The following is a 25,306-nucleotide window of genomic DNA, read 5'->3' on the forward strand; positions in this document are numbered from 1 at the left end:
GAGATGCACGATCATATCGTACGCCTTCATGTTCTCGTGTTGCTTCTGAAGCTCCGAGTCCATGATGACTAACATGAGACATCCGACATTTATGGCATCATCATGATGCTTACTATAAGCATCTTTCTCAGCTTGGGGGGCATCGTCAGGCGGTGACGTAAGAAGAGGTTGCTCTAAGACATATAGCTTCTTTTCTTGGGCGAGAACAATTCTCAAGTTTCGATACCAACCAAGGAAATTATTCCCTGACAGTTTGTCCTTATCAAGGACGAATCGCAAACAGAAAGTACTAGAGGTGCTTCCTGCCATGGTAACTACCACAGAAATATGCAAAATAAGTATTATGACACTACAATATTTAATGAGGACTTTATTAAATATTGCTCCCACTATTTATATCAAATCAATGACCCTGAACATTGATTCAGAGAATATCATTCTCATAATAGTTCAAGATCCATATCTCACCAAGCTCTGAGTCAGCGAGGGCTGATTCACCCAAAACTTGGCTATTTAGGTAGGGAACTCACTTTCCCAATTGCATCACATGCAACTCTTGATTAGTTGGGTGAATAACTCCTTATTCAAATCTATCTTATAGATCGATGCCCAACTACATGCCTCTGAACTCCTAATCCTATTAGGCTTGCTCAGTTAAGTCCGACCCACTGGTAAACACAACGTCTTACTAGGATAGATGAGGGCATCCTGCGAGGGCAAGGTCTACGCACTTATCGATCTTGGTCTTGACGAGCGTTACACGGTGGAAGGATATGGACTTAATATTTTGAGGAATTTTATTAACATTTAATCAATCTCACCATACACTATTATGTAACCATTACATAATAGTCCACACGTATAACTATTATACTAACACAACTAGGACATAGTCCAAGTCTAACAGTCATGCACCGAAAATATCAAACATAATCACACCAGTACCAAGCATAAAATCATATTTTATGCTATTATCTACTCAGATTCTAACTAGCTAGGCTCTGATACCAATTGCTAGTTTCACCGGGCGCAACGGAAGCGAAAAAGGAATAGAAATTCAAAATTTCCTACCCGTGAAACTAATTCCAAGACCTACTAGAAAAATAAGAGTAAATAAAAGCGTACCTGAAATATTTAAAGTTGTCGGCCGAGCGTCCCACGCGTGACGCCTCTACTGGTATCCACACCGACTTTGTCGACGAGTTTTCGAGATCGACGGTGCTAGCGGCCAATACTCGAAAGAAACACCGATGCGACACTCGAAATTTATTAAACTAGTAGGATTAATTAAAGTTGAACAATTCAACTTTAACTTTTCCTACAATTATATGCGTACACTTATATATGCATACATTGTCTCATATATAATATATATATATATAAGCATACATACACATATTTGAATCCATCCCCTTCTATTGCTTTTATAAGCAAATGGGGAGGCAAATTCTTTTCCCATGACCGATGTGGGATAAGGAAAATCAAGGCTCCAAGTGACATGTGTAAGTTTAGGTGACATTGAACTATTGGCCAATGTGTCACCGTATTAATCGTGCATCAGATTGGTCAATTTAATCTAATAAATCGAGTCTAATTAATCGACAAATTTAATCTCATTAAATATCCGATTAATTAGTCGCACCATAAATCATCTAATCTCTATTAGACGATTTTATTGTTTCAAAATATCCCATCGATTTAGTCGTCGTGTGTGACCCTATAGGTTCCCAATTACGTTGACAGTAATATCGAAATCTTTATTTCAATATTACAAACAGTGAGCGACATCTAGCAATGCATCACTGTTACTCAAGTAATTGAAAAGTCAATTTCTCGACGAACCTCGTGACCTATATTACCGTGTAATATAATCCATTGTCCTCCATATCTCTATTGAGCCCAAGGCATGGTCGATGACATCCTTGTATAGCTCAATATCTCTCTTTCTTGGTTTACCAGGTAAGTCTATCAGAACAAATGAGTTCGATATCGGTATATCGACTCATTTGGGTATGCATACACTTTTAGACTTAACTACCAAGTGGCCGTGAGATATCGCTCCTGTTTCGTAGGAGGGACAAATCCTATCTTGGTCACTCACATTCCTCTCCATGCTCTGTGATATACCCGATAACTGTCTTTATAACCAGCCTGTTACGGTGGCGTTTGACAGTATCAAAGTATATGACATTACATGTAGGAATTCATGGTGACCTCAAGTCAAAGGACTATTACACTATAGTCACTTTGAGATATGCTAATGACAGTCACGTAACAACCCATGTAGCAATCTCATGGCGGATCAGTCCGGTACACATTACTCTTAATGTATACCTGTGGTGTGACTTGATATCTCCATATCCATGACCTGTGAGACTTGGTCATCAATCAACACCCATACTAGTCTAACCGTATTATCGTTGTCCTAATCAACGATAATACTTTGACTATGGACATTTAGGAATAATGTTCAGTAATTATAGGATCTCACAATCAAGTCACACTTGATGCCCTATTGAACATACTATTCCAAGGACATTATTGTGTAAAATCATATTTAGCGCAATCTACACAATAACATAAATGCCTCGTTTTATAATGAAATAGATATCATATTACAAAACTGATTATAGATTGCCTCTAGGGCATACATCAATTCCCAACAATTGGCACATATCAAAATGACATCATCCATTCATATAATATGGCTCAAATGTTCCAAAATGTGTCTAAATTGTTAAGCTTAACATCCCATTTACAAGTACCCATCGTCATTCATCTTCATCCTGCTACTATCAATAAAGCCAAAATACATTCCCTAGTTGTACCCATCACCATTTATCTTCATCATACTTCTATCGATAGAGCCAAAGTATCACAAAAGTACCCATCATCATTCATGTTCAGCCTACGGCTATCAATAAAGGCAAAATACAAAAAAGAGTCCATTGATTCACAAAAAAAAAAAAGAGTTCAAGTGAATGAAATTGGATTCATTTAGACTATTTTTTGTCATTCTTTTGGTCCACATCAGACAAAAACTATCACAAACAAAACATTCAATTAGCATGTGGAGGCCCTGGAACTCTTGGAGCTCTTGGAGTTTGAATCATGAAAGAAGAGAACCTCTAAGCTGTTGTAAAGCTAGTACCTTGGATTGTTTCTATGTTGTTAGGGGTTGTGGTATGGAGCCTCATTGCAGCTCTCACTAGAGGAGGCCTGAATGCAGCTCTCACTAGGGGCCTCATAACATGTCTTATTGGTTAAGATGCTTGTGAATGCTGTGATGGATTTGCTGGGACATTTATGTCTAAGATGTTCATTTCTTTTACATTTGGGGCATGAACTGGCACTTCTGATGGCTGAGGTGGGGCATGAATTGGCACTTGTGCTTGCTCGGGTAGGGCATGAACTGGCACATCTGGTCTCCCCTCACCTGCCTTAGCACTTATCTCATTAACTGGAGCAAGAGCAACCCCAGAAGAAGAAGCTAGTAAAGCCTTGCAAGTGCTCCTCTTGTGCCCAACTTGTTTACACTTCGAACATCTTGGGAGGCCCAACTGCCTCTTCGACTTGTGAGGATCAGGTGATTCCCGTGGTGCCTTTTTTCTCTTATTCTTTTGCCTGCTCGGTGCTCTTTTCACAATTGGAGGAAGGATGTGATAAAATTTAGTCCTCTCCCAAACGTCCTGACCAACTATAGGGTTGATGTAGAGATAAATTAACTGATTAACATCCTTCCTCAGCCAATGTTGGACAAGGTCTTATGGCTGTTGTTTGAGTACCTCATGTAAGCAATGGCATATTGGAAGCGTATGCCAGTTAGGTCCCATGCCCTATAAGAACAAATCCTCTTCACCAAATCAATAGCCCATTTGGAATGATGAGGGCATGTTATCTCAAACTTCGACATGAATGGATCTCTTGAAAAGTGAGGAATTTAATAGATTGCCTTCTGCTTCAAACCCTCAAGTTTAGTTTGAACCTTTGGGCATAGGGGGCCTCTATATTTTGCCAACTTCCTCTAGGTCTTAATCATCTTACTGGTAATGTACATCCTCACTCCTTCAAGCAGTGTGATGATTGGCTTCCCTCTATATTTCAGAATATCCCCATTAAATTACTTAGACATATTTTGAGGTGAGGGCTTGATTGTTGCAAGAAGTGTTGGTTTCATTAGTTGTTAATATAAGGACTAAGGAGACGTTGACACTAGTGATTCAACCTCGCTGCAGTGAACAAATCAATGTCTCTATCCTTCTTCACTAACACAAAACCACCCTCATACCTCAAAGTAGGGTCCTTAACAAACTTTCCACCGTGATGCACAATCACATCCACCCAAGAAACTCCTCCATTCTGCATCACCCATCAAAGATAGCAAGCATAGTAGAATCAGAAAAACAAAACCCTAAAATGTGAACTTCATCATCTCGTGCCACAAGATAAAGACTCGGACATAAATTAACATCACAAGGACATAAAACATTGTGATCACCGGGAAAAAGAACTTTGCTTGTTCATCACGGTAAACCCATAAAAACCAGAGCTTTGTAACTGATAAGGAGAAACGACAAATTAGTACCTTGGCTTCAGGATGACTGGATGATCTCGCACCATGATGAAAAAGAACACTCCCTTGTTGGTTCGCGATGCAACGATGGGCCTTCGCTCTTGCTCTCCACCCTCAAGCTCTGCACTTTTGAGAGAGTTTTCCCGCCTCCTTCTTTGAAGATGAGGCGGCTTTTATAAAGTGTAGCAGAGAAACAGATAAGGAAAAGAGAGAAAATAACAGGAAAAAAATAAGGAATTTGAGAACAAAGGGAGAAAAGGACTATTTTGATATTACCTTCATTTTCCATTATCTCCAATAACGCCCGACGGAAATAGGTCAATTTGAACTAAGTTATTGCATCTTGAACTAACGTTATTGCAAAAGACGTAATTTTGTGATAACATTAATTCAACAAGTGATAAATATGTCAATTTGAACTAAGTTATCATATCTTTTACTTTTGTTGTCGCAGAACATGTAGTTTTGTAATAACACTTGTTCAACAAGTGGTAAATAACCATATTTGAACTAAGTTACCACATCTTGAACTGGCGTTATTGCGGAAGATGCAGTTCTGTAGCAACACTAGTTCAACAAGTGATAAATGGACCAAATTAAACTAAGTTATCACATCTAGAACAAGTGTTATTGCAGAAGATGTAATTTTGTGATAATACTAATTCAACAATTGATAAATAGGCCAATTTTAACTAAATTATCACATTTTCGCGAAGTTTGTGATAATATTAGTTCAAGAAGTGAGAAATAGGCAAATTTGAACTAAGTTATCACATCTTCAACTTGCGTTATCACCAAATATGTAATTTTGTGATAACATTAGTTCAACAATTGATAATTAGATCAATTTGAGCTAAGTTACCGCATTTTGAACTAGCATTATCGCGAAAGATATAGTTTTGTAATAACACTAGTTCAACTAGTGATAAATATGCCAATTTGAACTAAGTTATAATATCTTTAACTTTCGTTATCACATAACATGTAGTTCTATAATAACACTTGTTTAACAAGTGAAAAATAGCTCTATTTGAATTAAGTTGTCATATCTTGAATTGATGTTATTGCGAAAGATACAGTTTTGTAATAACCTAGTTCAGCAAGTGATGAATAAGCCAATTTTAACTAAGTTATAACATCTTGAACATGTTTTATTGCGGAATATGTAGTTTTATGATCACTAATTCAACAATTGATAAATAAGTCAATTTGAACTAAGTTATCACATTTTACACTACAACTTTCCCAAAAAGTGAAGTTTGTGATAATATTAGTTCAACAAGTGATAAATAGATAAATTTTTGAACTAAGTTATCAAATTTTCAACTTGCATTATCGCGAAAACATGTGATTTTATAGTAACACCAGTTCAACAAGTGATAAATAGGTCAATTTGAGCTAAGTTATTTATAACATCTTAAACTAGTGTTATCGCGGAAAATGTAGTTTTGTGATAACTTTAGTTCAACAAGTGATAAATATGCCAATTTATACTAAGTTATCACATCTTTAACTTTCGTTATCAGAGAACATGTAGTTCTATATTAAAACTTGTTCAATAAGTGATATCACATCTTTAACTTTCGTTATTGCAGAACAAGTAGTTCTGTTATAACATTTGTTCAACAGGTGATAAATAGCTCTATTTGAACTAAGCTATCACAATTTAAACCGGCGTTATTGTGGAAGATGTAGTTTTGTAATATCACTAGTTCAACAAGTGATAAATAGGCCAATTTTAATTAAGTTATTACATCTTGAACTGTTATTATCGCTTAATTTTGTGATAACACTAGTTCAATAAGTGATAAATAGTCATATTTGAACTACAGTTGTCCTAAAAAGATAAATTTGTGATAACACTGCTTTAACCAGTGATAAATAGACAAATTTGAACTAAATTATCACTTTTTGGATTGCAGTTATCTGAAAAACCGAAGTTTGTGATAACACTAGTTCAATAAGTGATACATAGGCATTCACCGAAAAAAAAGTGATAGGCCAATTTAAGTTATCACATCTTCAACTTGCATTATCGCGGAACGCGTAGTTTTGTTATAATACTAGTTCAACAAGTAATAAATAGACAAATTTGAACTAAGTTATTATATTTTGAACTGACGTTATCGCGGAAGATATAAATTTTGATAATAATAGTTCAACAAGTGATAAATACACCAATTTGAACTTATTATCACATGTTCAACTTGTATTATTGCAGAAGATGTAGTTTTGTTATAACATTAGCTCGACAAGTGATCAATAGGCCAATATGTATTAAACTATCACTTTTCTTAAAGAGGTTATCGCAAAAATATCATTTTGTAATCTTTCTTTCAATTTTGTTGAACTTTATTTGTAATATTAAAAAAAAATAGATATAATTACTATTCATTGTCATTTTTTTATTCGCTTTTGTATTTTATTTTATCATTTTGTTTTTAAAATAAATCTACAATTATTAACTCTAATTAATTGGTTTTTAAACAAAAACTACAAATATATATATATATATATATACACACACACACACATTCTAGTTGACCGGTTCCAACCGGTAATAGCTAGATGTCAAAACGTCCCCAGCGAACTATTCAAGCTTGGAAAAACATCAGCAGCGGTAGCGCGAGCCTCCGGTTGCCGCCACCGTCCACTTGCCGCTGGCCGACGGTCGTCTCCGATCCCCAGTCGGCTCCCCCTCTCTCTATTAATCCCCGGGTGCCCCTGTGGTAATGCCCGTTAGGTGTAATTTACCCGCCAGTGCACCAAACAGGGCGTAGGAGAATGGATCAGCCGCAACAGCGACCAAATTCGGCCTCTCGAGCCTACCAGTTCCACCCCGGCCGTGCTGCCATTATGGACCTGTTCAATCTCTACTTAGGAGTACTTCACTCTCTTCTCAGTTTACACCTTGTTGCTCTCCCTATTATTTATATTCTGGCGATACTGATGCCCCAATTCCGTTCAATTTGCAGAGAAGTAGCCGACAAAAGACTGGTGATTCCGTCAGAGAGCCTCCGTAAGTGTATTTCGACCAATAGCCAATTCATGGGTTTTTGTTGAAGTTAGCTGATTACAAGGTTTTTTGTGAGTGTCTGACGTTCGAGCTTGCTCTTGTGTCATTTGAACTCGTTAATTCTGGTTGCCAAGTGGAGCAGAAGGTTTGAACTAGCATTCATCTGCCCCAGTTTCCGCAAATTTCAGTATGCGGACAGAATTTCTGGGAACTTCGAAGTTTGCGCGGTATCGAGGAATACTTGCTTGACATTCTGGCCGCTAATGGGGCTGATCATTCATTAGAAATAATGCCGATGTTATTAACTGCGTCTTGCTTTATCTTTGTTGTAAAAGGGTTTTTTGCTGGGCTGGTTCGCATTAGTTGAGGCGCTCCAAGTCCAATTGTAAATTATATTGTGGTTATTGAGAGGATGTCAGAGAGAAGAAAGATTAGATAAAAGATGCTCTATGAGACCTATATTTATTTTTCGGTAGGTGTTAGAGAGAGATGGTCATCTTGTTATGGCTGAAGAAGAAAACTATATGATTTTGGCATTGAAATGACCTGCAGGAACAAGACTCAGAAGCGTGTGGTTGCCTTAAACAGAGAACTTCCTCCTCGAAATGAGCAGTTCATCCTGGACTTCCAGCAACTTCTGGCCCAGTTTGGGGTATGTTTTAGAATTTCCATTTAGGGGCAGATTTTTTTCCGTTTATGCTAGTGGAACTGAACATTTCCTGTTGATCACATGCCATGAATTTTCAGGATCAAGAGTTGCGTGCTGTGACAGAATCAGTTTTCATATCTCTGGTTGTGCAGTGCAGTGGTCATGCACCACGGGCAGATTTTCTTCTCTTTGCACTGCAGAGCTTGTGTGGCATTGGTCACATTAACTGGGATACTCTTGTGCCTTCCCTTCTTTCATCGGTTTCGTCAGCTGAAATGCCAATGGGTCAAGCTAGTCAATCGATGCCCACTGTGTCATCCTCAGGTTTGCCACAGTCAGGGACAATCCCGTCTTCCAATGCTATTCCGAATGCGTCTAGTTTTCAACCTTCAAATCCTGCATCGCCTTTAACATCAGCTCATGGCATAGGGTCTCCTACACAATCAATGATTGAACCGTCATCTGGTGCTGCGATGTCACCTGTCAAATTACCTGATCAATTTATGACAAGAGTCAATTCATCTATCAGAGACAGTGCCATAAGCAGCCTGCGCCAGCTATGCTGCAAGATTATCTTGACCGGTCTTAACTTTAACTTGAAACCCACAACTCATGCTGAGATTTTCTCTCATATGCTGAATTGGCTGGTCAATTGGGATCAGAGGCAACAGGGTAGTGATGAGTCTGAGGGTACAAAGTTCTGGAGACCTGACAAAGCTCTAACTGAATGGCTGCACAATTGTTTAGATGTCATTTGGCTTTTGGTCGAGCAGGATAAATGCCGAATGCCTTTTTATGAGTTACTCCGTAGCGGGTTACAGTTCATAGAGAACATTCCGGATGATGAAGCCTTATTTACTCTCATCTTAGAGATACACAGGAGAAGGGACATGATGGCTATGCACATGCAGATGTTAGATCAGCACCTCCATTGCCCTACGTTTGGAACGCAGAGAATACTATCCCTTACGGCTCCTAATATTTCGGGTGAAGCGGTTGGTAACCTAAGGTATTCGCCAATTACATATCCAAGTGTACTTGGAGAGCCATTGCATGGAGAGGTGATTATTTTTCCTGGTACTCTATGTTAACAAAGTGAATTTTACCGTGACAATGTAAAAGTGCCTTTTGGTATGGTTTTTCCCACTTTAAGCAGTTATGCGGTTTTGATTATTAGAAGGCACTATATGAGTGGTTGGAGAAATACCTGCTGTCGTTTATTTGTTCTATTGGGTTAATAATTTAAGCAAATTGAATGGAGTGAATATCTTTTTTTCATTCATATTTAAATTGAATGGAGTACTAGGTAGAGGGAATGGGTCATGATCAACTCATGGAAAAATTCCTGGTAAAGTATGGTTTTCAGCACCAGCCATAAATTTGGTCTGTGTCAGGTGGAATGCAGTATAGTCGCTGATAAACTATGCAAAGGGAGATGAAGATTATGCAAAAAGCTTTGCATAATTTTTTTTAACTATTATTGTAGCACTCTTGGAGATTTGTCTCTTTTTTTTTTTTTTTTTTTTAAATTTTAATGGTCAATTCGAGATCTCAAGTTTGTACCTTGGTTTTGACCTCTTAACTATTTGCTTTTTATTCTTTTCACCCTAAATCTTGCCCTTCATTTCAATTCAATCTGTGTACTCGCTTTTGTCCCCATTTCACTTTTCTAAATATCAGTAGCATCTGGTCTCCTTTGTCACTAGCAATATCTGTAACATTCGTGTGTTGTAGTTGCTCGGTTTATTAACTTGTTTGGAAATTGTAGGCCTCTCAAATGCCACTCTAGGATCTTAGACTTTGTTCATCTTTTGTTTCTAAACATATTTGTTTAGTTTTTTACCTGCATAATTCCGAGTTGGGCCAATAATTGCCCTTTTGTTGTTGTAATCCTCTCATATATGTCAACTTTTCTTTACAATGAGAAAGATCAGATGGGTTTTAGTGGTTATACCTTTTATTCTTGCTGAGAATTGCTATTTATTTATCTATTTCTAATTTTATAGGAGCTTGCATGTTCGATTCAGAGGGGAAGTTTAGATTGGGAAAGAGCTTTGCGGTGTATAAGGCATGCTATTCGGACTACTCCATCACCTGACTGGTGGAAGCGTGTGCTTCTTGTTGCTCCTTGCTATAGACCTGCTGGGCAGCCACCAACTGCTGGTGCAGTCTTCACTTCTGAAATGATTAGTGAGGCAACTATTTGCCGGATTATTGAGCTATTGAAGTTAACAAATTCAGGTAACAACTTCTTGTGCTTTCGTATCATTTTTTTTCATCTAAAATTTTGTCTGTATTTGGCACATATTCTAGACTTTCTAGTTTTCATTTTGGCTACCTCTTTTAACCTCACAAATGTATTCTGCTATAGTTTTGATATCCAATATTCCTTGATCTGTCATAATAGTTGTTGTTCTTGGAATATGCATTCAGCTTTTCATTGAAAATGCTGCAATTTGAGTCGGTAGTTCATCCGTCTTATGCTGAGACAATATGCTGAACAGATGAAGAATTAAAATTGTTAATATGTTGAAACCAATTCTTCGCATTGTTCTCGGAATATGCGTTCGGCTCTTCATTGAATGTGCTGCAGTTTGAGTTGGTATTTTATCCGTCTTGTGCTGAGGCAAAATGCTAAAAAGATGAAGATTTAAAACTGTTAATATGTTGAAACCAATTCTCTGCACTGTCTGATGGGAAAATTGCAATGCTATTCAAATTTACTGCTTTCTCCTGTTAATATCGGTCTTGCTCTGATGTTCATTATGAGTAAAATTTTCCTAAGATTAATCTGGGTACCTAAAAATATGTTTATAGATTTTCTGAAAAGAAAACTGCATGAATAATAACACGTAAAAAAATTGAAGAGTTCCAAGCTAACAATGTAGTTCATGTGGTGGCATGAAATGGCTGGAATTCATGTGACTTTATGTGGCACTAGATAGAGGCTTGGATTGCCTTGGAGTAGGCTTAATATAGGTTGAGATAGTTCGGCCCTTTGTGGTACACGGAAATGGAATGGAATGAATATCTCATCCTTCCACTCCATTTCATCATATTGTACTTCTTGTATGAGTTCAAAAGAACATTCCATTTGGGGGACATTCTTCCTTCAACTTGATAGGATCATCTTTCCATCAGAAAATTTAAGGCTCATTCCACTATTCTACTAAGTTTTATATAAGCATCATCACCTACTTTTAATTTCTTATATCCAAAAATGTATATATAGGATGAAATTTTGGTAATTAAGTCCGTTTTCTTAAATAGATTCATTCATATTCTCAAATTCAACTTTGAAATTACTTTTTTTACTCAATATATGATGACATTTTACTGTATAAAATTCGTGAGGTTCCTTTCTTTCTGTTCCATTACCATGCATCAAATCTAACCTTATAGAATTTTGGTGGTTTATGGTTCTCAAAATCTGTTGTGTAAGTTTTTGTTATTATTATTATTTTTTACCTAATTCTGCATTGTTTCATTTGTGTGATTGACCAGTTTGTACATTGCATATGCTAAATAGCTAACATAGAAATGGAGATGATTTTATTCATGAATAAATAGTTATGAGAAATTTATGTGAAGATTGGGAAACAAAAAACACTCGTGAACCTTTTCATTAGACTCAACTTATTGCAGTTATGAACATGTTCATTATGTCCAGTAAAAAAAATGGTTAGTGGAGTATTGCTGATGCTTCTATAGCCATTTATAATGATGTTCAATGGAGATAGCATGATATATAACCTAACCATTTTATGAATTTTTCATTTGCAGAGCTGAACTGCTGGCAAGAGTGGCTTTCCTTTTCAGATATCTTCTTTTTCCTTGTGAAAAGTGGTTGCATTGATTTTGTTGACTTTGTGGACAAGTTGGTTATACGCATTTCAGAAAGCGATCCCCATATTCTTCGCACAAATCATGTTACTTGGCTCCTTGCAGGAATTATTAAGGTGGAGCTTGTGATGAATGCATTGAATACAGATGCAAGAAAGGTTAATTTTTCCCATTTTCCCAGATAGTACTGTCCATTTTATTTCCTTTTATTTGATGGAGTCATTTTCCATATCTTCTTAAACCACTATATTGTGGATGCATGTTGGACTTTCATGACTTATTGTTATCAGTAAGTTAAATATTCTGCTCAAACTGATGTATCTTATGTGCTGTATGCATAAAAGGTGGAGACGACAAGGAAGATATTGTCATTTCATAGGGAAGATAGAAATGCTGATCCCAATTCTGCTCAAAGCATCCTGCTTGATTTTGTAAGCAGTTGTCAGAATTTACGGATTTGGTCACTGAACACGTCAACTAGGGAGTACTTGAATGGTGAACAACTTCAGAAAGGAAAACAAATTGATGAATGGTGGAAACAAGTGACAAAAGGTGGTATTTATAAAGTCATGTAGCAAATTCGAAATTATTCTAATATTACATAGTTTTTTTTGAAAATATTTGTTGAAGTCCTCACCATAATTCATGTTGTCTATCATCCGTCAACATCACAAGCTCTTTCACTTCTGTTTTCATTCTTTGATTCCATATATTTGAGTTGAGGTCTGGTCACTTTTTCTTGGAACAGGAATTATTACCATGGTTTACTCTGTAATTTTAACTCTGATTGTGTTGGCTTATTATGAGTTCATGTAGTAATAGGTATCTTTAATCAATGACTGTTTTGATGGATTTAATTCTCTCTTTGTCATGCAGATGAATTTTCTTTCTTCTTGAGTAAATGTTGCTGGAGAGGGATTTGCACCCTCTGGGTGCTTTCTTTTTTAATACTAATGATCCCTTTACCAATTGAAAAAAAGAAAAGTATCTTTAGTCAAATCTCAGTTATACATAAGAAGAAGCGAGGACCGCTGTAGCTATATCATCTTTTTTTCTCCGGGCTCTTTTTTCAAAGAAATTTCCTATTTAGTATTTTATGTTGGTGCATACATTAACCAAAACAACTCATCCTTGTGCCCATCACTTTCACCAGTGGCATAGAGTAGATATACAGATATTGCTTGGAGATATTGCATGGCTTATTTGATTGGTTAAGCAGAAGATTGGATGCCCGATCTCTTCAATATATTATGTAGCTTTAAGTAATATTGAATGTCTTTTTAAACCTTCGTGGCAGCCTGGTGGTATAATTATTGATAATGATTTCAAATGTTCTCTTCTTTCTTTAGCAAGAATCTTGGTGGAGCTACATCCATTGTATTTACTTGAGCATATTTTATTTCTGCTTCCAGGTGATCTTATGATGGACTACATGAATATGGATGAACGTTCTGTTGGGATGTTTTGGGTTGTATCTTACACCATGGCTCAACCAGCTTGTGAAACAGTGATGAATTGGTTGTCCTCTGGTGGACATACAGATCTATTACCAGGATCTAATTTACAGCCAAATGATAGGTTAATGGTAATGAGAGAAGTAAGCTCCTTACCGATGTCCCTGTTATCTGGATTTTCAATGAACCTGTGCTTGAAGTTGGCTCAACAGATGGAAGAATGTCTGTTCTCCAGTCAGGTAGGACTAATTATGCACTTCTGGTGTACTTATTTTTCTACTGTTATTCTGTATTAAACCAATCTCCTGTGCAATCACTGCTGTTAAAGGCGTATCTTAGATTCATAAAGCCATGAAATATTTGGCATGGTGAGTACACTAATTGATCGGCACTGAGTGCTGATTATCTTGTCCTTTCTGCTGTGTTGACATTCTGTCTAGTTCTTGTTCTATAGTTTCTGATATGATAGTTCTCAGGTGAAACTTTTTTAAAGATTTTGTTCTTGCTGCTAAAACAGGTTGTGCCAAGCATTGCAATGGTTGAAACATATACTCGCTTGCTGCTCATTGCACCTCACTCGTTGTTTCGTTCACACATCAGTGTAAGTTTGTCCTTTCTTAATAGAAGGGCTCTTCTGTAATAGGGTGGTCATTTCATGCACATTTTAAAGCACAGACAACTCAACACATGAAAATTACATAGGAAAGATCCTTACTTTTAGAAAATACTATACCGAGAAGATAAATTTGAAAGGATAATGTTCAGTGGCAGTGGCAAGGATCTTGTGCAATCTCTGAAAAGTATGCCGATCTTTGAAATCTTTTTTCCAAGTTCTTCCGTTCTCTTTTCTCATGATTCATAGTAAAGAGGGAGTTGCATTTTCTTGTCATCTACTAACATGCTGGTCCATATTCATCATAATGTGTGGTGACTTTGAAGTTATAGCAACATGAAGAAAGCGTCACTAAGTTTGAAAATATTGGGTAGATTCCTTGTTTTCTAATAGCGCAGAATAGTTTATTGCATCATAAAAAATCCAATGCAGCACCTTCATCGTTTTTGTTTGTAAGCTAAAGTATACAAAAGAATGCATATGTCAGCTCCAATTTCCCATATCAAGTTTTCAGCTAAGGCCTATTTCCTTAAATTGCATGGACATTTCCAGAATCAAATTTTCTGTGTCTTTGGTAACACCTTTTCTTACCCATTACCTAGACCTTAAATCTTCAACATTTTACAGCACTTGGCCCAGAGGAATCCTGCTTTGCTGAGCAAGCCTGGGGTCACTCTTTTGTCATTTGAGATTATCAACTATCGCCTACTTCCTCTCTACAGGTAATTCTCTGCGATTTATGCCATGACCTTTAATATGCATTTTTGAAATATACAATCATTTAGTGTTTTCCGGCATTTTGTTGTTATACATTGTAGTGGTTGAATTGTGATGGTGGAAATTGAGGAGAATTATTGAGATGTTATTTCCTGTAGGTACCAAGGGAAAACCAAAGCTTTGATGTATGATGTGACAAAAATTATTGCTGCTTTGAAGGGGAAACGAGGAGATCATCGTGTATTTAGATTAGCTGAGAACTTGTGCATGAATGTCATTTTCTCACTTAGAGATTTTTTCTCAGTGAAGAGGGAGGGTAAGGTAAATGCTGTTGTCTAAGATAAAAATCTTGTTTTATTTTTTTGCTAATATAATTAAAATCTAAGATATTCTGGTTTTGTCTCGTTCTGTAGGGTCCAACTGAATTTACAGAGACACTGAATAGAGTAACAGTAATGACGCTTGCCATCCTGATCAAAACACGTGGAATTGCTGATGCTGATCACGTTATGTATTTACCAAACATGCTAGAGCAGATACTAGCAACAAGCCAACACATATGGTCGGAGAAAACATTACGCTACTTCCCACCAATTCTTCGCGATGCCTTGGCGGCGCGGATCGATAAAAGGGCCCTTGTCATTCAAGCATGGCAGCAGGTTTGTTCCTGATGTTTTGCAAAAAATTATGTGTCATTTCCTAATCTCTCACTTCTTTTTTCTCAAATTCAATGCTTCATGTCGTATTCCCTTCAGTCAATTTTTTTTTCCTCTGATTTTCACCATGCATGTTTACGATTTTTTTCCTGATGTGCTGCCATGGTAATTGATCTTAGCAATTTTTTCATTAATTTTATTTAGAGCTTATGGAGAAAAAAGGTCCGCATACTTTTTTGCTAATTGTTCATTCTGTTTTTCAAAACAAAAGAAATGTTTAATTTGTTTTGAGGGCATTCTAGTTGTTCTTCTAATCTTTCTACATGACTGGAAACTAAATCAGTAAAATGACATTTCACTTTGTCCAAAATATGTGATTCCAATTATCTTAGTAAATCTATGAACATCTTTCTAAGCTTTTCTATTAAACATTTCTCAGGCAGAAACAACTGTGATCAATCAATGCACTCAGCTTCTTTCCCCTTCAGCTGACCCTTCGTATGTAACAACTTATATCAGCCATAGTTTTCCTCAACATCGGCAGTATTTATGTGCTGGGGCATGGACTTTGATGCAAGGGCATCCTGAGAGCATTAACAGCACAAACCTGGTGAGACCTCTTGTAGATGAACTCTGGCATGGCAAATATTTAATTAATTCTGCATTAATAAATCCAAGCCCTTACGAAGTCTTCCAATTAATCTCATGTTCCTTCTTTGATTTTTGATATAATTAATTTCTTGTTCTTTCTTTGATTTTGATTTAAGGTACGCGTGTTGAGGGAAGTCTCACCTGAGGAAGTGACCGCCAATATTTATACAATGGTGGATGTACTACTTCATAGCATTCAAGTGGAACGTCAGCGTGGGCATTTAATACAGGTTCATGGTTTATTCTGAAATTTTTCATAAAGTGGCATTGGAAACGGAATAGGTCCATTTTGCCCATTTGGTGCTGTTATTGTAGGATCTAAACCTTTTTCCATTTAGAAAAGAGAACATTTTTGGGTCACTTCTAGGTTTTCTTATACTTTCAGAGAAAGAAAAAAGAAAAACATAGCAATCATAATTAGAATACTATTGCGATCTTAAACTGTTAATGGATATCCTCATATTTTTCTAGGCTGAAATGAAAACCTCTCTCAGTTTATACTATTGAGGTAGAGTTGCCCTTCAGCCCACTAAACTATTAGGGGTATGGAGCATCCCTAGACTATTTTCGGCAACTTGTACATTTACTTCCTCAATTATAATTTGAGTCCCTGTGCCTTTAAAATTTCTATCAAAATTCATGGAAAATGATGCATTCATTGTGCTTCAAAAAAAAAAAAAAAGGATTTCAGATTTTTTTTCAAAAAAGTACTTATTGCTGCTCAGCCACCCCCTTCCAGTTCCAGCCACCCCTCCATTACCGGAGGATGCAGCTGATGACGGTTGCATACGGCCAAGGCCAGACTGGTCAGTCACGAGTGGGAGACAGGATGACTGGATGAGTGAGACTGATCTGCGCCTAAAGCTTTCTCCCTCTCCCCCACTTTTTGTGTTTCTTTACTCAGTTTTCAGCTTTTCCCAGCTCAAGAGTACCTCATATAGGAAGCTCCATCAGATGTCTTTTCTAAGCTCACTGAAGCTTCACTCATTATCCCACTCTGAGCTGACCCCACTTTGAATTCAGCTCAGTAAGCTTTAGTTCTGCTAGTTTCTTGATGTTCTTTATGCATCTCACTCCTTTTGTGAGTGAGACCAACCCAGCCTCATTGATCACATCCTTTAAATGAAAGGTAGGTGGTCAGACATGGGGTGCCCGTACGGTGATGGACTCCTCCTTTTCTTTTTGTTCATTTTCAATATAAATTTCATTGTACTTTTCCAATCACATGCAATGGACGTGGGACATGTTTGCAAAATTAAAGTTGATCTTGAGGGATTAAATGTTCCAAAAATTAGTTTTAAGGGTAAATGTTCCTTGCATCGATACTTTAGGGGGCTGATGGGTATTTTTCCCGACAAACTTCTATCTCGGAGAATCGCCTGAAGCAATTTTCTAACTGAATGAAGAAACAGTTTGAAGATCAATTGCCATTTGTATTTTATGATTTTAAGGACCATGACAGCTCTCTATTTTAATTCTTGCAGCTCCTCTTTCAGGATCTCTGACCCCTGTTTTCTCGTGTTAAATTCAGGACATTTTACTGAAAACCTGTGCCAACCTTGCATTTTTTATTTGGACAAGCGAGTTGCTCCCTTTGGACATCTTGCTACTGGCCCTCTCTGACCGCGACGATGATCCACATGCCTTAAGTATCGTGGTATGGTTCATAAAACATCTCTCTAGGTTTTTTTAATTAGAGATTTTTCAAGTCTTCTATTTATAATCTGTGATACAGCCATGAAACCAGTCATTTCCTCATCGAATATTTAGATCAATAAGCTGGATTGTCTGGCTGCTACCAGTTAGTCTTACTTGAGATGCCTCAGAACTATTTAAGCGTGCTTCAAGTTCAAGTTAACATCATGCCTAAAGCTAGGAAGCTTTCCATTCTTCCGGCATCTGCTACTGCACGATATAGATGCAAGAATCAACAAATCTTTCCCCCCCTTGATAATACTGATAAATTTGTGCTTCTATGAAAATTGGGCTTCAGATTAGCCTCCTCGACAGACAAGAACTTCAACAGAGAGTGAAATTATATTGTTTGAATTGTGGACCTCCCGAGCATTGGCTTCGGACTACACCTTTCAAGCGTACGGAATTACAAAAGGCTCTAGGGAATCATCTCTCGTGGAAGGATAGGTAATAATATCCTATATAAAACAGCAATTTATTATGTAAATCACATGATTGACCTTTCTATATCATCATGAAGCACTTTTCAGGGGCTGTATCTTTAACACTCATTTTCTAGTTAAGGAGAGGAGAGGAGTAAAAGGAGAGGAATTGTCTTCCTTGTTTGTTAGTTATTGGAATCATGTTGTTAAATCAAGTAGGATGTAAACTTTGTTAGAATATAGCCCTCCAAATTCCCTGTTCTGAGGATGGAAAAGCGTCTTCATAATTCCTTCCTCTAGCTAAATTGACGAATAATCTTGTAATCTATTATCACTAAATCTGTACTGTTTCAATAATTTGAAACATCATTAAGACCATCATACCCTGCAAAAATCAGCGGATTTCCAATTAATTCAAATACTGAGACTTTCTTTGAATTCCATACGGAACAAATTAGTTGTGAATCCTTGTTTCCAGGAGTTTGCAACCTCTTGGTGTTTTTTTTTATTGCTATATAACAGTTTGTCAAACTCTGTGCTGACTTTTATCTGATGCATTATGTCTTGACTCTTGCTCATCAACTAGATGTAGGCTTTAGTTCTTATACACATATCATGCATATACACATAGCATGCGTGAGCTATCGTAATACTTCATCCATTGACAAATTCTTGATACAGGTATCCTCCCTTCTTTGATGACATAGCAGCACGGTTGCTTGCGGTGTTCCCCCTGATCATTTACAGACTTATCGAAAATGATGCCATAGATAATACTGAGCGACTCTTGACAATCTATTCTCAATTTCTAGCGTATCATCCTTTTAGATTTTCTTTTGTCCGGGATATACTTGCATACTTCTATGGTCACCTTCCAGGAAAGCTCGTAGTTCGCATACTCAGTATACTTGATGCTCAGAAGGTACCAAAGGTCTCTGTCTATATTGGCTCCACAGAAAACAATTCTCTCAATATAGAGGACTCATTATTGACGTGATCATCTGATATTTCAGATCCCATTCTCGGAACTGTTCCAGCAGCTGGTCAGCGCGACGAATCCCATTTGCCCACCTCTAGACTATTTTGCTAATCTTTTGCTGGAGCTGGTGAACAATGTAATACCTCCACTGAATAGTAACACGGTTCGTCCTCCTCCACGTACCCAAACTCCACCAACAAACCAAGTACACGCTTCAACAGAGAGTCTAAAGGCATTCTATCAGATTCAGGATCCCGGAACATACACCCAGTTAATTCTCGAAACTTCGGTGATAGAGATCCTCTCTCTCCCTGTTCCTGCTTCCCAGATCGTATCATCTCTTGTCCAAATCATTGTTAACATACAACCCACAGTAATTCAATCCAACAACCTTCGTGGTGCTCCAAATAGCATCGGAGGGCAAGGTTCAGTTCTACCAACTTCTCCCTCGGGAGGAAGCACAGATTCCTTAAGTGCAAGCAGATCATCTCCTTCAGCTAATACTTCAAACTTTGTTTGGCGGAGTGGTTACACAAGTGAACAACTGTCTTGCCTGTTGATCCAAGCTTGTGGGCTATTGTTGTCTCAGCTGCCTGCCGACTTTCATGTGCAGCTCTATATACAGGCATCTCAGATAATAAAAGACAGTTGGTGGCTTACTGACGGGAAGAGATCATGTGGGGAGCTGGAATCTGCTGTGAAGTACGCCTTGTTGGATCCTTCATGGGCTGCTCAGGACAACACCTCGACAGCGATAAGTATGCAGTCAATTTTCTTCATTGCTGTCAAATTTTCTCGTAAAATGCTATTATATTGAAGCTAGAGGCTATGGCACATCGAATTGGGGGACTTCTTAAGCTTAATCAAGTTTCGGGCAATATGCTAGTTGCATACTTGAGGAAGAACTGGGTTTCAGAACAGTTTGAGAAGTAGTTTTCTGGTTCAATAATTGAAAGCTTCAAAGATTAAGATTTAAAAATCATAGAAGAACCATCTTATGAGTTGGTGAATCTGTTTGCATCCCTAGTGCTCACAATCTACGTAATGTGATGGTCAGGTAACATTATTGCGCTACTTCACTCTTTCTTTAGCAATCTTCCACAAGAATGGCTGGAAGGGACCCATGTCATCATAAAGAATCTCAAACCGGTCACATCTGTTGCAATGCTGAGAATAGCATTCCGTATAATGGGCCCTCTGCTCCCTAGACTTGCCAATGCTCACTCACTCTTTACCAAGGTGAATAGATTTCTTATTTGTTGTTGGTCTTAGATTTTGATGCATGAACTCCATACTATGAGGACCAGGAAAATTTGAGTTTCTGTTATTTGTTTCTTGGTTTGGTTACTGATGAAAGGTTTCGGGAAAGATATAGAGGCAATAATCCATTTCAGAACTTGAATATCATTATTAATATAAGCGTGCCAAGGGACTGAAGTGCATTGAATTTTGATAACGTAAAAAAAATAAAAAAGAGAGAGAGATAGAGAGCCTGGCTGTTTAATTTTTGTCAAACTTAATGATGCGACATGATTATCTTAAGTTTTAGAATTTCTTGTTATATCTGCTAAATTTTTCGATCTAATAACTGCTGTAATTTGACTCCAGACACTCTCGGTCCTATTAAGTGTGCTGGTGGATGTTTTCGGCAAGAACACGCAGCTACCGACACCAATTGAAGCGTCAGAGATAACCGATCTCATTGATTTTCTGTAAGGACTATTTTTCGTTCTTGTTATGCTAAAGCCCATCCCACAACATTTTGTCGAGTATCATTGACTGTCTATTGCCACAGGCATCATGTCGTGCACTATGAAGGACAGGGCGGTCCCGTACAGCCGAGTAGCAAGCCCAAGCCTGACATTTTGGCTCTCTTTGCTGCCGTATCTGAGAGTTTACGGCCAGACGTGCAGCACCTTCTCTCCCATCTAAAACCTGACGTGAATTCCTCCATATACGCAGCGTCTTATCCCAAAATCCCCCATAATCGTCCGCAGTAGTGTCGAAGGCACATATTTATGTTTGCTGATATTAAGTTGACTTGTGGACCCTGTGGACGATAACTACTTTGCTGACATTAGGTTGACTTGTGGACCCTGTGGACGATAACTAATTGTGCTCAGTGCTCACCACTTAACTGGTTATTCACAAACACATATGATACTAGGATTGTCCATAGAACGTAGTTAATTAGGATGATGATTGTTGAATAGCTAATGTTGCGTTTGGTTTCATAGTAGGATTTTAAAATCAGATTTTGATTTTGAAAAAGAGTGGTATAAATGGGGCTCACCCTTTGACTTTGTATGAGTTATGTTGTTTTGTTGTGTAAAAAAGTGGTATAAATGGGGTCCACTTTGACTTTGTATGAGTTATTTTGTTTTGTAGTGAGTAGAGTTAAGTTAGAATTGCGATTCTAAAATAAAATCCACAAACCAAACAAGGCCTAAATTTACTTCCCCCGTTCACTCGGGGAACACCTCAGTACAATTCCTAGTTACCTAAACTTGCAATTATCTGTCTCTGTTTATTTGTCCTCCTGATTCCATTGATGACTTGATGTAAATTAGCAAAAATTCTTCGAGTGAGTTTCTTGAATCGGTTTTTCTTTTGGGATGACTCTCTAATCCTTATATGAGTTGGTGGTTCCGGGCATTTTATACCCAGAGACATCATGCCCTACGTTCTGAAGATCTGGTGCTTGTGCGCATAGAAGTTATATCATCCGAAAGTATTTTGCAGCAGCACTTGCAAAAGGCCTTGGGCTTAGGGAAACAAACAAAGGCAAACTTAGGACAAAGGCAGACTGGGGGGGGGGACCTTCTTCCAAGAATAGGAAAGTAGAGGGACCAGCAGTGCAATTTTGGTGATATTGGTTCACTTGTGCAAGTTCAGATAGACAGACCCTTTGGCCCTCACATATAATGGATATATGGCGAAGGAAGAAAATCCTGTATATAATGGACATATAACGTGATACTGGGACGGCATTCAAGTATCGGGGCGCATTTGGAGATGTTCTTCCCTCAAAGTGCAGTACTAGGGCATCAGGAAATAATTAAGATCAGCCCCCTTTAATTTTATTTCTTAGTAATGCAAATCACAAAAATATGTTTACATCACATCGCCCAAGATATCCTGCTTTATTGGAAGAAAACCCTAGAAGCAAGATACTCCCCCTTCTTAAGTTTAAAAAAAAAAAAAGGGCAGAACCTTACACACACTGATGTACTCATACACACTGTGATACGATGAATACGTGATCAAGTATTTTCAAAGCAAAGATGAACGACCATTTCGGTCGGGTTTCCAGACTGTAGTTAGTTCTCTGTTGGTTGTTTTATCGGTTCTGCTCCATGAGAGAGTCTATCAAGTAACGAACGATATTGAAAGGATATTATGCATATCTATCTATCAGTTTAGAGTCCCCTCTGGAGCATCTCCTGGAGCTCCTTGAAGGACTGCTGCTTCTGCAACCTCATTTGCCGATGGAATCGCTTTATGAACAAGTCTGCGGCATGATCGATCTCCTCTTCAAGGCTGAACGACTCCCCGGCCTCTTGTTTTGAGTTCTTCACCAGATCTATCACCGAACCTCCTGGATCTTCAAACTCCAGATCCTCCGAGTTGAACATCGAGTGTGTCCGGTCAGGGTACTTTTCATCGTCACCGCCATCACCATCGTCGTAAACATAATAACTTCCATCTGCATTGGTATTATCTACTACTGGCTCGTTGTGCGTAGGGTCGGGGACTCTGTGGTGGGCCATGGAGTCACGGTAGAGCATGACGGTCTGATCTTCTTCTTCCACGTTGTCAGTACTGCCATCGCCATCGCTGTCCCCATCACCATCTTCGTCATCGTGGGACCTGAGCTTGTTGCCACGGCAGTGGTGGTGGCCAGAGCTGATGACATTGTGGAGCTTGTGGGAAAGGGAGCTCACGAGGAACTTCTTGTTGCTCAGCAACGAAAAGATGATGAGTCGGGCCTTTAGGGCTCTGGTCTTGGACCTGAGAGCTAGTGTTTTGCCCCGCGCCATCGATGTTAGGGCCATGATTATCTTGTTCATGAGCTCACTTGCTTTGCTCTTCATCTCGATCGTTAATATATCGTCCACCTCACTTGCCCAACAAAGACACCGGAAGCTCGACAGAAACACGAACCGAGTGATAATTGTGTTGTTAGTAGGAGGATTTGGTATACTGAAGTACTTCGAGAAAAGCTGTGTTTTGGCATGAAAAAGAACAATAAGGGTGGTATCGGTTTATATAGAGGAGGGAGTCCATTCCCCCCCTTCTATTTGTTTGCATTGCAATTGCAATGGTGGTGTGAGCTAAGCAAAAGAAAAGCAAGTAGTCAAAAAAAGTATAATAGTGAGATTATTCCCCGCATATTTTTCTCGCGTATAGCGCATGTAATTATTTGTTACATACAGTTTCGTACATGTGGCAAAAATCTTAGAAATGTTTTATTAATAAAAGAGAGTGTAACATAGTGGCACACAACCTCACCTGATAACTAAAATATTGTATGTTCGATACTCGTTGTGCAATTACTCATACCCTTTTATTAACTATTAGGAATTCTACTCGGGTGTCTCTTATAACAAAAATAATGTTTTATTACAAAGCATTGGTTCTGAACCTAAGAACGTGATTTCTTCACATCACCTGATAACTAAAAGATTACATGTTTGATACTCGTTGTGCAATTACTCATACCCTTTTATTAACTATTAGGAATTCTAATCGGGTGTCTCATATAATAGAAAGAATGTTTTACTACGAAGCATTGGTTCTGACCCTAAGAACGTGATTTCTTGAATTAACAAATGAGCAGGCTTCCCATGGAGATATCAAAACTTCTTCACAGACATTCACCTCTTCTCCCTTCACGACTTTGCTCAACCTCGATTCCCTCCAGCGTTCTCCTAGGGAATCAATACCTTCGCAGACTATGGTCAGTTAGATTAGGGGTTAGTAGAATTTCAGATTCATTACTTGGATATGGCTCTACTCTTATCTTTTTCATTGCACTTGTTATCCCCTTAACTTTTCTTGTGGTGGGTAACCTCTTAAATTTCTTATGTGTTATACTCTACAGTATTTTCTTAATTGAGCGTTGTAGAGTTATTAAAAGAAAACGATTTATTACTGCTAGAAAAAAGGAAAATGCTAGAAATTGCGAGACATATCTCGTCTTACATGTGCACTATTAATTTGCATTGCGATATTATTGCATGACCTTGTGTAATCCAACATTTGAAAACTCTAGAAAGAAGATGAGTACTTCATCAAGTTTTTTATTAAGTCATCAAATTGTTATTATTGAAAATGAAATAATTAATCACATAATTATTGTGTATGATTTATAGGGTCCTCGAATGTGTGAAACTTTTCAAAAAGTAAAAGTGAAAAGGAATAAAGGTGAAGGGGAGCTTTTGTATTCAAGTGGAAGTGGGGCTAATTGTACTACATATACATGTATATTGGATGGCCTTTTGCCCTTTGGTTAGGTAGCTTCTTTAGGGTTTGCCTTTGCCCTCCTAATTTGAATTGGATTTATTAATCATTTCAAAGGGCATCCGAAGGCAGCGATAGAGACAAAACTGTCCAAAGCTTTCTTTGTGAGTAAGGTGAGACCTAAAATTGGGCAACGTCCTGTACGGACACAGTCAGTCAGCCTCATTTGTTTTGTCATGCTTTTATCATGCACACCTGCCATAAAAAAAAATATCATGCGCAATCTCAATCTAATTTTTAAAGATTTCTAATGTTCAAGTAAAAGATTTTCACCGCTTACATTCTGTGAGACACCAATAGAATACTATGGTCAAGAGGACACTACACGCGCGTGTGTATCAATCTACTCCAAAGATTGACACATGCATTATAAGTAAAAGTTCAACGAGTATTTTCCAACGAAGTACCCATATAGCATTTGTTGGCAAATCTTTCGCACCAGAGTGAATTAACAAAAAAGTATCGTCAAGAGATTAGTTTAAATAGTAAGAGATTTTGTTGATTCCCTAAAAGTT

At 37.8% G+C, this 25,306-nt stretch overlaps 2 protein-coding genes across 5 annotated transcripts; one reads left to right on the forward strand and one right to left on the reverse strand.

The window, feature by feature from the left end:
• Window positions 1-7,115: 7,115 nt before the first annotated feature.
• LOC116203679 (mediator of RNA polymerase II transcription subunit 23-like) lies at window positions 7,116-21,578 on the forward strand. 4 transcript variants are annotated; one of them, XM_031535539.1, is made up of 21 exons: window positions 7,116-7,456; window positions 7,549-7,592; window positions 8,142-8,241; window positions 8,337-9,299; window positions 10,245-10,479; window positions 12,022-12,239; window positions 12,426-12,633; window positions 13,494-13,774; window positions 14,053-14,136; window positions 14,776-14,870; window positions 15,024-15,186; window positions 15,279-15,524; window positions 15,961-16,131; window positions 16,289-16,402; window positions 17,704-17,829; window positions 18,166-18,314; window positions 18,971-19,220; window positions 19,303-20,026; window positions 20,326-20,507; window positions 20,877-20,980; window positions 21,064-21,578. In XM_031535539.1, the coding sequence occupies exons 1-21, from the start codon at window positions 7,358-7,360 to the stop codon at window positions 21,266-21,268; spliced, it is 4,761 nt and encodes a 1,586-aa protein (XP_031391399.1). In that variant the 5' UTR covers window positions 7,116-7,357; the 3' UTR covers window positions 21,269-21,578. The 4 variants fall into 4 exon arrangements, with proteins under 4 accessions (XP_031391399.1, XP_031391400.1, XP_031391402.1 ...); XM_031535540.1 differs by having other exon boundaries at window positions 7,117-7,456; window positions 18,971-19,211; XM_031535542.1 differs by lacking the exons at window positions 7,116-7,456; window positions 7,549-7,592 and adding exons at window positions 7,718-7,816; window positions 7,925-8,061.
• Window positions 21,579-22,318: 740 nt separating this feature from the next.
• On the reverse strand, window positions 22,319-23,569 carry LOC116203680. The gene has a single exon (XM_031535543.1). The coding sequence runs from the start codon at window positions 23,360-23,362 to the stop codon at window positions 22,688-22,690; it is 675 nt and encodes a 224-aa protein (XP_031391403.1). The 5' UTR covers window positions 23,363-23,569; the 3' UTR covers window positions 22,319-22,687.
• Window positions 23,570-25,306: the final 1,737 nt, after the last annotated feature.

Source organism: Punica granatum, chromosome 4, assembly GCF_007655135.1.
Source record: "Punica granatum isolate Tunisia-2019 chromosome 4, ASM765513v2, whole genome shotgun sequence".
NCBI lineage: Eukaryota > Viridiplantae > Streptophyta > Magnoliopsida > Myrtales > Lythraceae > Punica > Punica granatum.